Source organism: Anopheles marshallii, chromosome X, assembly GCF_943734725.1.
Source record: "Anopheles marshallii chromosome X, idAnoMarsDA_429_01, whole genome shotgun sequence".
In the NCBI taxonomy this organism is placed as follows: Eukaryota; Metazoa; Arthropoda; class Insecta; order Diptera; family Culicidae; genus Anopheles; species Anopheles marshallii.
This window is the reverse complement of record NC_071325.1, coordinates 6,745,070-6,761,167: the sequence shown is the minus strand read 5'-3', so window position 1 is coordinate 6,761,167 and position 16,098 is coordinate 6,745,070. Positions and strand designations below refer to the sequence as shown.

Here is a 16,098-nt window from a genome sequence, read left to right as displayed (position 1 = left end):
CGTTTTGCAATGTAACTTTCTGTTGCGATTTATCTACCCGTGTAGACCGGCCCTGCAGCAGTAACGCTGGAAGTAAGTTGTTGTATGGCAAGACGAGTGCATCTCATGATGTGAAGTTGTGCTGTGGTATTGCACTTAGTGCTTAGGGGTTGTTTAGGGGTAAATAGAATCACAAAAGATGTATCCCCATTTCGTTACGTGTGTGGCATATTTTAAGCATTTGTATAGCAGCATTGCTTCAATGTATGCAATCCGCTTGACAAAACGCCTAAAGATATGCAACCTGCACAATAAAACTATCTTTTGAGGACATCGTGCCATGCTTCTTATGGGTTTTTGCACACAGAACTTCACGAGTCGACTCAATAATACATTTTCTTTGTTTACATTTGATACAACATCAGATGACAAGAAATTTGTGATAGAAAATTCACTTGGCATTCACATACCACTCAGATATGGATTGTAATTCAATATTACTTCCAATCCCCCCCAACAGCAATCGATGCATAGTTAAGTGCAATCGGTTGACTGTTCACTATCCGTCAACTGGCAGATCACGTTCGTTTGAAAACGGTTCCACCAACCGAACCAACCAACGAAAATGTACCTTTACAAGTGTCTATCAACACTTTGCACCTCGTCGCGAGTTACACCACCATCGGGCCATATTTTTTATTATTATTTTCCATTTTTTTCCCATCCACCAAAGTCACGCACCCGGGTTGGTCGCGTGACATTTTTTTCATCCCCCCCATCGGGGAGCTGCCGGGCATCATCTTCACCCTGCGCCTGAAATGGCCGCTAAGCGTGAGGAAAACACGGAAAAGTGCTTAGGTGCATCAGCTGGGCGTTTTTCAATACCGGATGGCAACGAGGAAGAAACATTCTACCGGATGCGTGTTTGTGTTGCCTGATGTGTGTATGCGTTGCTGTTGCGTATTCAAACCCGCGTTCGCTCCGTGCACGATTATTTACACACACACACACAACCACTCTCTCTCTTTCTATCGCGTCTTTCGTACATTGACGCACGGTAGATCACTTCACCTGCTCTGCAACATACAATTTCCACACGCCATTTTTTTTTGCACGGGAACCCCCTCTGGCGACGATGAACACGACCGGGCGGAAAGCAAGTAAAAATGCACTCCACGATCAACCGCGTGGTAGATAAAGTTTGCCAGCTGTCAACGGTTTTCCCGGTTCCAGCGGTCCATCAATGATTATTCAATCGGAAAGGATTTATTGAATGTCAAGTAACCGCACCAAGTGTTCGGGCCCGACACCGCTCCCTCTCTGTCACGGTTTTTGCCGGCTGTTTGTGTCCGCTGTTTTTGGGGGCTTTTCTCCGTCTGTACCGTACCTATCCATCTTCAAACACTTGCCATGCCGGCTATTTGCATACCCTACCATCCGAAATTCGCCAGTACCGTGCACTTGAGCCTTGGTGGATTGACGTCAAACCGGGCGGCCCAAACAGCCGCGGATGGTGCGAATGTTAACGTGCTGCTTATTTATTGTAGCTCCTGGTGGCGTGCGTGTGCTACTACGATTACTGCCGTCGGCTTAGGTGAACACGGCCCAAAATACATCTGCTCGTATTTTATTGAGGTAGAACCTACTCTTTCAGGGTGCAATTGGTAGGCAAATGTTAAAAATGCTCGACTTGTCCTATAGATTGCCTTGGTTCCAATCCTGGATATACAGTGATTCTCCAATCTTCTAGAGAAAAGCTTACTAACATATATCTTCTTGCTGCTAGGTATGATTAGATATTAAGATTCCCAATTTCCTGAACAGAATTTCAAAACATTAAGTACTATTCAAACTTTTTGACACATTCTCTATTCTCTCCCAGGCCTAGAACTCAACTCTTAAATGATCTCACAAGGTTCTTACCTAATACATCAATAGACCTACAATGACTTTGACGCGAAGACTTTATAAAGAACAGATCTCAAAGCCTCAGATCTACTTACAAATCCCAACGAAAAAACCTTGAGGTAATCAATCGTCTCTCGACGCTTTCAGAACGGTTCAAAGTTTTGTAATATCTAGGGGCAATAAGACTTCTTTCGTCAAAAATTGGTGAGTGGAAAAGACCTCTACACGGTTTCGGGCATTGCGTGGCAACTTGAACGGCAGCAATTAACGACTCATTCCAATTTCAGTCTGAATGAGATACTATTGTAATTCCAACCCTCAAGGTTATTGAATGTCTTGCTTCGGACGGTATTAGATGCACATTACACTGGACAGATTACATTCAGAAGTTCTTTATGTTAATGTTTATAACCAAACAACCCTTAACTCTCAAGGACTCTTAAGCAGTTGAGGTAATTAACATCTTCAGCTTATGGTACATCAGGATCCTCCCTAATGGGTGGCTTTTGGATTGAAGATCTTCGCACAAAACCAGCCGAGTCTTGGTGTTGTAAAGCACCCAGCAAGTTCTGTTAACACCAAAGATATCGTAAGGTGTTGAGAGATTAAAATTCAATTAAACAAGCTTCTTGCTATTCTCGGTTGGCATAACTTCAAAGGAACTTTCTTGGGGTCTAGAGCTAGACACTAACGGTACAGAAACTCTACTTGGTCGTCACCTTCAGAACTGGAACAAAGTTTCAATTCATGTACCAGAATACACTTCCGCTAGTCTACTCCGCAGGAAATACGCATTCACGAAACGGTTCCGCAATATGCTCGACTGTACCTTAACTTTTTCTGTCTAAGAACCTCTACAATTCTGAAGCAACCGACTCATCACCTCGCGCTACACGCTTCGCATAGTGTTGCAGTAATGATTTATTCAACCATACCTAGACACACTTTTCACGCTCCTTTCCCCTTCACTCTCATTGCAGGTGTGCATCGTGCAGAAGAAGGACAGCGGCAACCTGTTCGCGATGAAGTACGTCAGCCGCAACGTGTGCATCGGCCGTGGCGCACTCGGCGGCGTCCTGAAGGAGGTGGAACTGCTCGCCTCCCTCGAGCATCCCTTTCTCGTGAACCTTTGGTTCTCGTTTCAAGGTAACGGCCCCTTTACCGGCCACGCTCACGTGGCGCCCACCGTGTAAAGCCCAACCCATTTACGAAAGACAACCTGTGCACTGCACGGGGACACTCGCGCACCTTCACGTTCGTAATACGAAAAGCGGGATTAACAAAGCGCCCGCCGGTTGCCCCATGCGTGCTTAATAGTTGCAGCTTATTTAACTCTCTCTCACCCTCTTCCGGGCAGGGAGTCCCATCACCCGCCGGAGGACACACAAACCGGAAGCCAGCTTGCCCTGTCACGCAACGGTTTAATGTTTCTTTAATTATTTTGCTTGTTTTTGTTGTTGCTTACGATGGCCACCAGCTTTTATCAGATACGGGGAATCCCGCCTGCAGCTGACAGCCGTGCATGGGTTTACATTTTATGTTACCCCTATGATACAGAGAAGGATCCATTTTACAAGGCTTCTCGTTCTCGCTGGCACGGCACTGTTCGGTAAACCTTCCCAGAAATGGCAATCCATCCATTGGATGCATTACGGACACTGGTGAATTGTTGCCATTGCCGGCAACATTAAGCTTATGTTGCAGTTATGTTTAGTTTGTTCCACGAAAATCGTCCTGTATTTCTGAACATTTTGTTTGTTTGTTTTCACCCTGCCTTATATTTTGTTTTGTTTTTGTTTCCATTTTTCGCTGTAAATAAAACTGCTCGGCTAGTCATCCGACTTCAGTGGAAAAAATTCTAAATGCTGCACCTGTTTATCGTTCCGAGTTGAGAACTAAATCCAATAGGAAACTATTTTTCACAACAAAACACATAACTAAAGCATCGCTGAACGCTACTAGCTTGTTCTTACCTTTTTTTTTCATTCGCCGCGACGAATGTCCTTGCAATGAAATACAGTTGCTGCATGTCCTGGCGCGCGAATACGATTATCAGTCGGTGGGCAGCGCTCCCTGTTTCGGGGAGGGTTTTTGTTCCGTTCGGGCTGTGTTCGCTCGTTCGCTTAACTAATAAATCGCTCCCCGTTTATACCGCGTGCGAGCAGCGGTGGAACAGCGAACAAAAATGTTGAAATACATTCACTAACACTAGCATTACTCTATCCATTTTCTTTCTTCTCCATCTACCGCCATCCCTTTTCGTCAACAGATGAAGAGGATTTGTTCATGGTTTGTGATTTGTTGGCCGGTGGCGACTTACGGTATCATTTGCAGCACCAGGTAAGGAAAGAAAGCAGCGTAAAAATTACATTTCATTTGCCTGACCAGGTACTGTTGCTTGGTTTTATTTATTTCCGTCGGGTTTTTTTTTTAATATTGTTTTGCATCCCTGCGGTGATTTTTTTTCTCTCTCTCAGGTGGAATTTTCGGAGGCCGGTGTGGGTCTGTTGGTTTGTGAGCTTGGTTCCGCGCTGGATTACCTACAGAAGCAGCGCGTCGTGCACAGGTAAGCTATACCCGAATGAACCCCTTAAACGCTGCCAAACAGGGAGAGGATTTTCATTTCCCCCCTTTTGTTTCAACCCACCTCCTCGCTCTCCCAAAAAGGAAAAGATACCACATTCTGTCCAGCACCATTCCAACAGAGCAATCTTACCAGATTTGAAATTTAATTAGTTTTCCACAGAATTTCTTTTTTCACTCGTCCCCGAAGTTTTCAGCAGTATCATCACTAAAGCATGCAAAACGGTTATAGCAGGAAGAAAATACGTGAAATTAAGCGAATGTATCTGTTCCCAATGGTCCGATTTTTAGTTACAGTGAGTGTCGTTTACTGCGCACTATCACAAACAAAGTTGATCAGTCAACAAAAATGCTATCACTAACACATACGAAACTACATCGATAAACAATATTTATATAAAAACCGTTCATTCTCCAGCAGATACAGGTTTGTTTCCAATATTACAAGTTTGTCAACAATCTTTAATGTCAAAATCAATTTAAAAATTGGCTTACTTATTGCATTTCTTTTGTTTAGCTTAAATGGCATACATCTACTCTACTATTGTTTAAATATTATCTTCAATTTGAGGTTATTTCTGTAAAAATAAAGCTTTTACAGTCGGTAGCGGCAGTCTATTTTATTATCAATAATGTTAATAACACATGTTTTGTTTATCTATTTATTTTCTCAACGATTGGTTGATTTATTTGTTTTCTATCCATTTCTTTGCATATTTGCCCTGTTTTTTTTGTTAGTTAATATATAGTTAAGGTTTTGGAACCACAGCTTTATTGTCGAGGTTATTCTCGGGTGGGTGCTGATACCGATCTGATTTCGTTTGCGAGCCCGATTACAGATTAGGCCGTCGTGTCAGCATCCATCGCACGCACACCAGTGTAACGCAGGGTTCGGCAAGACGTACGGGACATAACTTCTCGGGGGGGTATAAAAGTGTCGTCCTCGGCACTTTCGTTTTCGCCTTTGCAATCGATCCAGCATGTCCGCGTCACGATCGTATGATGAATGTGCATGTGTATGATGTTGTTTCGTCTTTCAAAGTTCAGCTCGTGGTTCTTTACGCCTTACATATTTTCTTAAAACGTTATAATCAATTTCTTAAGAATATTACAATTAGGTTAATTTTTTTTTAAATCTATCTAACCCTAGCTACACTGCCGCGCAATGGTAATGATTATGGTATTTTTAGTGCATAGTTCTTCTTTTCAGTTTTTCTTTATGGTACTTTCTACCACAAATATCTATGAAATTCACATCTTTATCTTCAAATATTTCAATTTCCTTGTATCGCTCTTGATGTTTTAAATTATTCCTTTTTCGTAGAAACATGATTTCTCCTTCTGAGAGGCCAATTGGTTCTTCTCGCTTTTCGTTCATCTTTGTAATTTTCTTAACTTTATAGTCGTGCATCTTGTTATGAACTTCTGCATACATTTTCTCCTTTAGTTTGATACGTTCGTCTAAATTCGATGGCATTGTTTGGTCGTTTCTAATCCCATGGAATAATTCATTTGGTGTAAGTTTTGTTTCAGAATGGATAGAATCATTATACGTAGCGATTGCTAGATTTATTTTTGTTGATTCTGATAAATCCCTTGTATTTTCCTTCTGAGATAGAATATTATGAATTTCCCTTATTGTTCTGTGGACAATTTCAACTGTGCCATTAGACGATGACTGCGCTACAGAGGTGTAGTGATATTTTATCAAATTGTCGTTCAAAAACGATTGAACGGCAATTGATTTGAAGCTACATTCCTGGTCCATTATTAGAAGTATAGGCTTGCCTACGGTAGCGATAAATGTGGATATACCATTCAAGATATGCACAGTATTGCGTGTTCTTATAGGTACTGCAAATGCTAATCTTGAGAATCTGTCACAAAAAGTGAGGTAATATTTATCCTTCATGATGAATATATCGGTATGAACAATTTCAAGTGGTCTTTTGGGTGTTTCTGTTAGTTTGAATTTTATCTTATACGGGTGTCTTTCATACTTCGATTTTTTACATAGAGCGCACAAGTTTATGTACTTGGCTACTTTTGACTTTATGTTCGGGAAAAAATATTTTCTCTGAAGATGTTTTGTACTCTCTGTTATACCTCTATGGTTGGCATCATGATACGTTTGAATAATTTGGTCTTGTTCTAATTCTTCGGGTACATCTATCAGCATTTGTTGAGTCCAACGGAATTTCAATGATTTGGCCCTTGAATAATATTGTTTGTATACTTCGTGCAATAACTTCAAAATCTTTGTTTCACAATATACTCCATTTATACAATTAGATGCGGCATATTTTCGTATAATTTGAACTAAACTATCTTTTGAGAAAAATGGTTTTTTGATTATTATTCTGGAATATTTGGGAAATTGTTTTAAAGTTTCAAAACTGTTTTCGTTAGATTGTTCCAAAATAATTTGATTTCTGAATTCGTTAATTGGTCTTTCGGTACTTGGAATATAATCGTTATCGTCGGTGTCAGATGAATGTTGTGTCATTAAGCTCTCAGATAGATTTATATTTATTGCTGGCTCTATTCGCGAAAGTGAGTCAGCATTACTATTTGTAGTTCCTTTTTTGTACTTTATTTCGAATTCAAATTCTTCAAGCTCTAGCTTCCATCTTAATAATTTTCTATTCAAATCATTTTTCTGTCTTAGCCACAATAAAGGTTTATGGTCCGTACGTATTTCGAACTTATTACCATAAATGTACGGCCTGAAATGTTTTATAGCGTAAATTATAGCGAGTAGTTCTTTCTCTGTGGCAGAATATCTACACTCTGTTTCATTAAGAGTTCTAGAAGCATAAGCTATGGGGTGCTCTTTTAGATCTTCGAATCGTTGAGAAAGAACGGCTCCCAATGCAAAATCACTTGCATCTGTTTCGAGAATAAATTTTTTAGAAAAATCAGGATATTTGAGGAGAGGGTCCATAACTAGCAGTTGTTTACAGTCCTTAAAGCAATTTATGAATGTTTCATCGTGTATAATTTTTGAATCTTTTTTTAGACATTTTGTCAATGGCTTGGTTAATTTAGCAAAATCCTTAATAAATTTACGATAATATCCTAAGATTCCAAGAAATGCTTTAATTTGTGAAACTGTTTTTGGCAGAGGCCAAGAAAGAATTTTTTCAATTTTATTTGGGTTTGGCTTGATACCCTCTTGTGTTACAATATGCCCTAGAAACTCGCATTCTTTCTGGAGAAATTCGCATTTATCAATTTTAATTTTTAAATTTGCCTGTTTCAATTTGTAAAGAACCTTTTGTAAATTTTCAATGTGCTGTTGTAGTGAACTTCCGAACACGATGATATCATCCAAATAAACTAAGCAACATGTACCGATTAATTCGTTAAGGATGTTATTCATTGCTCTCTGAAACGTAGATGGAGCGTTCTTCAAGCCAAAAGGCATACGAATAAATTCAAAATGTCCTTTTTCGGTACTAAAAGCCGTTTTTGTCCTGTCCCTAGGTTCTACCTCTATTTGGTGAAAACCTGATTTAAGGTCCAATGTAGTGAAGTACATACTTCGACCAAGCTTATCTAATATTTCTTCTATATTAGGGATCGGGTATTTATCGTCAATAGTCTTCTCATTCAGTTTGCGATAATCAACGACGATTCGCCATTGTTTTGTACCGTTTGAATTAGGCTTCTTCGGCACGATCCAAATTGGTGAAGTCCAAGGAGATATCGAGTGTTGGATAATGCCATCAGCAAGCATTTCATTGATTTGTTTTTGTATTTCGTCTTTGTGTATATACGGGTATCTGTAAGTTTTGCTGTGGACTGGTATCTCATCTACTGTGTTAATACTATGTTTAACCGATGTAACACAAGAAAGTTTTTCGTTGTCCCTGGGAATGATTGATATGTTTTCGTAAAGCACTTTTAAGAGATATTCTTTTTCTTCCTGGTTTAAATGATCTGTTTTGATAATTTTATCAATTTCAATTTTAGAGTCAAAACAAGGCTCTTGTATCGTATTATTTACTTCGGCAATTTCATCAACTTTGTACGTTGCTACTGGTTTGGTCCAAAAGAAAACCATCTTTCTTCCGAAATTACTTGCAAGAGCGTTAATATGTCCATTTTTTGCAACGTAAAGACCAGATGGAATAACGATATCGTTAACGCGAACATCATTGTCTAAAAACACATTGCCATGATCGTGTGAAACGGGTACCTTGATTCGTGTTACAGAATTTGCTTCCACTGTATGCGTTTCTGGATCGAGTTTTCGTATACTCAAGTCTATGCTTGTATAGGGAAAAATTAGTTTATTTTTACCCATATCCAATACAGCTTGAAGTTCAGAAAGGCTTTCGTATCCTAGAATGCCGTCGAAATAATTGTGAAATTTGAACAGAAAAAATGTAACATTCAAATTCCAAAGTTGTGTAACGACCTTTTTATTCGTGTAGTGTTTACCGTTAGTATTTGCTATCGATATTGGTTTACAGTTTATTTCCATTGATTTGGGAAAAACATTAGGCGAGATGAAGTTTTTGTTCGATCCGCTATCGATTAAAATTTTTGCGCATCTTTTATCGATGTGTAACAATATGTATGGCATACCATTTACTGCGTTCAACTCTGCGGCAGGGGTGCAAAGACCTCTTGAAAATTTGATGGATTGTCATAGTGCTGTTCGTTGTCTTTGCTAGTATGCGAGTACACTTTCAAGCCTGTTCTTGTCGTATCATCGACTTCCATCGGTGCGTACTTTAACCTGTTACTGTTAAGTTTCTGAGTACTATTTGGAATTCTATTGGTGTTAGTAAATGAGTGCGTATTTCGATTTTTTGATGAGGGGTCAAACTCTCTCTGATATAAGCCTTTTGTATTGCCACGAGGTGATAGAATCTTGTTTGTATGTTCCAGGTTTTGGAATTTGCAAAGGAAGGAATATGCAGCTTCTAAATCTTCGGGCTTAGCAGCTTGTACATATCCAAAATATTCTTTGTTTAGTCCTTTTACAAATGCAGCTAAACATTCTTGATCTATAAAATCATTTATAGCTTGCCAATGGTTACAATATAATTCTTTTTTTCTTGCCAAACATTTCATGTTATGGGCAATTTCTTTTGTGCGCTTATAGTACAAATGGATTGACTCATCCATTTTCATGGACCATAACATCGTTTGGTACGTAGCCATGTCTTTTTTGTCACCAAACGTAGCTTGTAATACTTCAATAGCCTCAACAAATGACGTGGGATTTCCGTTCGTACACAAACTATCACGAGCTTTACCTTCCACTTTGTTAATAACTACTTGTTCGTACATAGCGTACACTGCGCTAGAGACAATTGGCTGATACATGTGCAATGTTTTCTGTGCTGTGGCAATCCATGATGCCAAATGAGTTTTATTTCCATCGAATGATGGTATACTTTTCAAAGGATCTGGGATCTTGAAAAGATCGTTTTGGTAACCACTCGATGGTCCGGGAGAAGCCAAAACGTTTTGTTGTTCAAGTTGTCGCAGTAATTCGCCATTTTGTAATTGGAGAGCATTCATACGCTGCTCCATGACAGAAAAATTTGCCATGAACGTTTGGAGATCGGCTGGTTCCATTTCTTTCACAAATGATAATGCTTTCACTTTTGGAAAGGGTCGAAATCTAGGCATAAGCTTTAAACACAATGCTTACCTCAGTGGGAGTAGGTACGGTACCTATTCTCTGGATTGAAATCCTCTAAGGTGCTTTAATTTACCTGGATATCACCGCAAATCGTCCACGGATCGGGAGATGGTTAACACCGGATGATACCACAAATAAAACGCAGGTCACTGCACTTATCACATGGGATATTAAAACACTCTTAGGAAAGGCCCGAACGGCTGCGCCAGTTAAGGTTTTGGAACCACAGCTTTATTGTCGAGGTTATTCTCGGGTGGGTGCTGATACCGATCTGATTTCGTTTGCGAGCCCGATTACAGATTAGGCCGTCGTGTCAGCATCCATCGCACGCACACCAGTGTAACGCAGGGTTCGGCAAGACGTACGGGACATAACTATATGTTTATTCGGTTAATTATTATTTAATTGTATAATTTATTTATTTACTCATTTGTTGATATGTTCGTATGTTATTCAATCAGTTTTATTCTCTTTTATCACGTCTGTTTTTGCTCTCTTTACTAATTTATTTTGTACTTATTGTTCATTTTCATTTTTAATTTTGAAATTTGGAATTTTTGCAGTTCTAATCATCACTTTAATAGTCTATTTACTGAATTACGGGTTCAGTTTACTAATTCTTATGTTTTGAACTTACTTATTTCTTTGTTTACAAAAGTTCCATGTGTGTAAAGTGTACATGGTGTGCTGCTTTTAATTACACGTACCTTTTCCATTTCGATGCCGTTTTTTACATCCTACAGTAGGTACTTTCTAGTGGCTTTTAAAGTCATTATCCAATACCATACCGGTAAAATAAGTAGATAAGAAAGCAAAGTGTCGCAAAACCCCTCATCCAGGTGCAGCTAATGAACCTTCAAAGCATTTTTTTTCCTGTTCTTAATCGTACCGTAGCAAGTTGCTGATATTTGGCTGCAAATTTCTCAGAATAGTTTACATGGTGTCTTTGCTTGGTGTGTAGCGCACGGTTGGTACGGTACCAACGAAACTGTACGGAGCATCTAGCAGCTATCTGAAAGTGTTTTTGTAAGAAAATGGAGAATAAAAACGGCTATTACTTCCGCGTGAAACTCGCCTAGCGATGGCAAAGTTTGCGAGTGTGAACATGTTGGCGCTGCATGTGACACATCCTTTTGCGGTTTTGTGTAAACACCCACTTAAGAACGCACACATACAAAAAAAAACATCACCCCACAGCAGACGGTGGTGCTCGGTGATGGGGTGCTGTCGGGCCGTGTAAATCACCCGCCCAGTAGGAAGTAAAGCAATTTTGCTCGCCTAAAGCTTTCGCCAAACCATTTTAGATCTCAAACATGTCAACTTATACCATAGCACCGACAAGCACACGTACACTTGCACAAACGATCTCTTCTTTGTGCACAACCCGTACGCCATGGTTCGTAATCCTTCCGTGGTGTGCATTGCCTAATGTTGACATATTACATTTTTCATTACAAATTGAATCATATTCACTGCTTCTTTGCTTGTGTTTTTGTCCTTTTCTGCCTGGTCCTTTCTATTTCTTTCTCTTTCATTCTCCTGAACCTAGCACGAACGAGAAAGAGACAAGCGAACGAACAAAAGAGCTGGCTTGGGCACGGTGTGGAAAAGAAAGCTAGCCACACGGAAAACAAAAGCCCGGGCAGAAAAAAAAATCGGATAATCGACGAAAAGCATAAATGAAATCCTTCGCTTCTGTTGGTATATTTACCGGCCTTTATGAATATTTCATTTGGCACGTATTATTCACCTACTACCAACCATCCCGTACAAAAGCACACTCCCCCATCTGTCATAACCCCTTTGCTCTACGACGTTGTTTTCGGCCAGTCACCAACGCACGTCGCGCCACATATGGAAAATAAACACCCAAACACACACACATGGACAAAAAAATTGAATATCATTTGTGTCACATTCGGCCACGATTGTCGAGTACGTGGTGGCGTCCCATTTACGTATGTGTGGGTAATCCCTTTTTTTGGCCTTTCATATAGCTATGAGGTTGCGTGATTTGAAGTGATGGCTGTTTCTTCTTGTTCCGCTTCCGAACAATATGTACACACATATACATGTGCACGTCTTAAAAGTTTTGGCAATGGCTTTATCCAAAGCAACCATAACAAAGGGACATCAAGTGAAACACCGGGCGTCTCCATCGGAACAATCGTCCTTTTTGAAAAAAAAATTGTAAAATGGTCGTATTTATGTAATCGTATCTACATATCGTAGAGAACTCAACGTTCCTAATTTTACACTACGCTAAGGTTCGATTGTTGAGGGCATTATTGTAAACAAAGAACGTACCGCCATTATGATGCGATTAGAGGCTCAAGTCCTTAGAATGAACGATGCTGTACACCGTGCCCAGTAAACTCCATCCATTGTTTCCTGATCGTTGAAAAGATCTGCCTCCTCATCACAATAACCGTTTGCTTCACTACTTCACCCTTTACATAATTACGCCATTTTAACAAGCACTCGTAATCAATTGCATGTTTCCGGTCGCCTAAAGATTGATTCAAGCGTCGATCAATGTGTACACATTCCGAGTAATGTTCACACTTTATGCCTCCACAGATCCCATTCCGTTTTGTTGTTTTTTTTCTTTTTGCAACCCCAACCATTTCAACCCTGTCTCTTTTGACAGCAAGAAGGCGGAGAAGCCACACGGAGACGGAATAGAGCCCTTTGAAAGGACATGCGGAAAGTAATCGCATTGTCGATTGCTCATAACTGTGGTATTACGTGTGCTCACCAAGGTAACCGGTTGCAGGCGTGCGGAGAAGGACGCCACTTTGCAACTTCACCGCAAAACCCACAACACGCTCAAACGTTCGCACGGTCTGGTTCTAGGGCATTCGCAGCAGGAAGCCTCTAGTGCCAGTTCGAGTAGGCTTAATCCTATTGCTGTGTACGTATGTGTACGTTTCCTCTGTCAAGGCTTTACCTGATTGTTCACTAGCTCCCTGACACAACTGCCCCACCCGACCAATCGATTTGGTGTGGAGTGGGGGCCACATTTTGTTTTTTTCTTCTTTTTTTTCACTCGCATGTCCTTCAACTTCAACCCCTCCAGGACGAACCCTTCGATTGACACGCAAAAGGGGTTGAGAAATTGGTCCAACACATGCTGTTGTCATGTCGGTCACATTTCACGCGCTCGCACCACGTTTGCTCATCTTACGCTGTTCAACCCCTCGCTTTCTACCCCACCAACCAAACCAAACCTGCCATCTTGGCTTCCGAAGACCTCCCCACTACGTAGGGGATTTATTCGCGTGTGCGTGCGAACGGGTGAAGGGCAACAAATCTTCGCAAAGCCAGCACCATTAACGATGCCTTCAAGCAAATCCATGATCCTCTACCACCAACGGCAAAGCGGGCAACATAACCCCCGGTCGTGGGAGGGTGTAGCTTCCTTTTGTGTCGATATATCCATCACAAATCCATCCCGCACGGGGACTTCCGGGCGGCATAATAGCATCAGCAGGACGACCGGAAGAAACACTACACAATATGTGTACGCAACTCACCGTAATTGATTCCACGCCTCCCACCCTTTCCCCTTTCTTTCTCTCTCTCTCTCTCTCACTCCACCTCCCCCTCCCACTCAACCCCTTTTGCGACGTTATGTAAGTGAGGTTCCGTTTCCTTTTTGTGATGTTTTAATGAATATCATTCGTCAGGATCACCAACAGCTACCACCTTGGGTTTATGTTAAGGGTGTACATCTATAAATACGTGTGTGCGTGTGTGTTCATTTTTTGTACCAATACCAGCACACATGCGTGCTCGGGAAGACACACTTCTTCGGCGACGACACACAAATTATGCCATAAATAGTGTCACGTCACCGTGACCGTGGTTTGCACGCCACACTAGCGTTTGCCACCGACACCGCCCCGTCGCAGGCACCTGCCTTCGAGCTCCTGTGACTGACAGGGACCGAACTCTTCAATGGCGCTGTTCAAATGATTTGCTGGCGGGTTTCCTGCTCCCCGCCAAGCTTCCTGTGCTCCAAGCCAACGCTGACTGTGTGGACTGTTTTTCCCTCAGTCACCCTGTGCCCGGTAACGGAAATGAAAAAAAATGAAGTTCCCGATGCTCACGATAAGCCACCGCCATCAAAGCTGTACCGAAACGGAGATAGACGTTGACGTTGCTTATCGGATCGTTTGTTTGATTGTTGGCGCCATAAAAGTACGTGCCTAAACCATTCGGACCAAACAGTTTATTACAACGAAGGTATAGAGCCGTCTGCTTTTATTGGCATTTAAAGATGTTTTTTTGTATACAAACTTCAGGAAAAAGGCATGAAATCTGTTATAATACTCTTTTATGACATTATCACTCGAGGATGAGTCAAATGCGAAAAAGGAATTAGCGCTAGGGGCAGAAAAGGAAAATCAATCATGTCATATCTTTATAATTCTTGCAAATGTGACGCGAGGGCTGCTAAAATACGTACAAAATATCTTAAAAACCTTAAAATCCTATTTTTTAAATACTATTGATTCAGAACGGCACCTAATATACACAATGCAGGATATTTTCTGAAACTGCACAGGATGAGCGTTTTTAGCAATAACAACAAGTTTAGTTACGTTCTCTAACACATTTGCATCGCAAACACCACGGTACGGTTGACTTCCCTTTACACGGATGAAATTAATATTTCTGCTTCAAATACTGCTCACCGTTCGATACTTGCCAAGACAACGAGGCTCCGCTGCATAGCAAATAGCACTTGCCCAAGCATCTCGACCCCCTTCCCCCACCTTTTCAACCCCCTTCAACCCAGTACAAAACGTTGTCGAAAGCTCGATGCGATTGTTTGTCTCCGTCGTTGACGAATTTCGTACCACTTCATCAATCACCACGGCAGAAAACGGTATACCCGCCCTCGCGGCACGGTGCATGATTGAATTTCAACCAACCCCGGATGGGGTGCTTCATCCCCGCGGAAAGCGGTGTGAGGTTTCGTTGCGTGCGTTGATTCGATTTCAGCGATTCAGCAAACTGGCAAAGCATTCCGAACGGCAAACGCGTTCGCACCACAATCGCGCAACTTCCTGGGAACTGCACCGTGTGTCTGGGTGCCGCATACGCACAGGTACCGATGGTAAACCACCCTTCCAGCGCTGATCTATTTTGATTGGAAGAAAACAATCGACGGCAGGGTTACATTTTGCTGTTGTTTGTTCTCCTCTTTGCCACCATAAAAACTTCTTCTTGTGGGGTTCGCTTTTTTTTTTCTTTGCGTGGAGAGGGCGGAGGGAAAGGATTAGTCACCAAACGGTGCGGCATCAGGACGAACCAGGGTCGTAAAATAAAGTACTGCCACACTTCGCAGCCCGTGAAGCGCACACAATCAATAACGCGCTCCTCATCCGTATCATTATCACATGCTGATGGTGATAATACAGCATCGGATCGCTCTCCGGCGCCTGGAGCATCTCCACCCACGTGCACCCCATAGCGTTTCCCTCCGAGAAAAAAAACCCACCCCCTGCACCGGGCCGGGCGAATGATTTAATCAGATTTACATATAAATGCAATACCACTTTGTGCCATCCATGCCGGTGTGTTTCCAGTGAAACTCATACCGGGTCGGTACGAACCTGGTGAAACTTTTCTCATCTCATCCCCTTTATCGGTTCCCTTTTGCATGCCGGGCCCCCGCCCGCTTTTACCCTTTATGCCCACTGGGGCATCACACACACATATCGCCGTGACGGGTTGCCGGCTAAACGCGCTAGACATAGCCATCATAATCATTATTTATGTATCACTCAAGTCGCACACAGACGCCAAACACGTCCGGCTTGTGAGTTTTTATCGTATTTTTTCACCAAGCACCGGGCGCCTCCATTTAATAATCGGTTAAGAAGATTGGACGGGCGGCAGTGTCTTGCCGAACATCCAGTGCAAAGTCCCTCGGTAGAATTTTCTCATTTCTGCCA

The 16,098-nt window shown here is 41.6% G+C and overlaps 1 protein-coding gene across 1 annotated transcript in view; it reads left to right on the top strand.

The window, feature by feature from the left end:
* Positions 1–16,098, top strand: part of LOC128707097 (serine/threonine-protein kinase 32A) — a 52,213-nt gene that overhangs the window by 21,751 nt on the left and 14,364 nt on the right. The window contains exons 3-5 of the mRNA XM_053802047.1: positions 2,868–3,033; positions 4,157–4,227; positions 4,365–4,453. Of these exons, the coding sequence (XP_053658022.1) occupies positions 2,868–3,033; positions 4,157–4,227; positions 4,365–4,453 (326 nt within the window). The remainder of the gene's footprint in view (positions 1–2,867; positions 3,034–4,156; positions 4,228–4,364; positions 4,454–16,098) is intronic.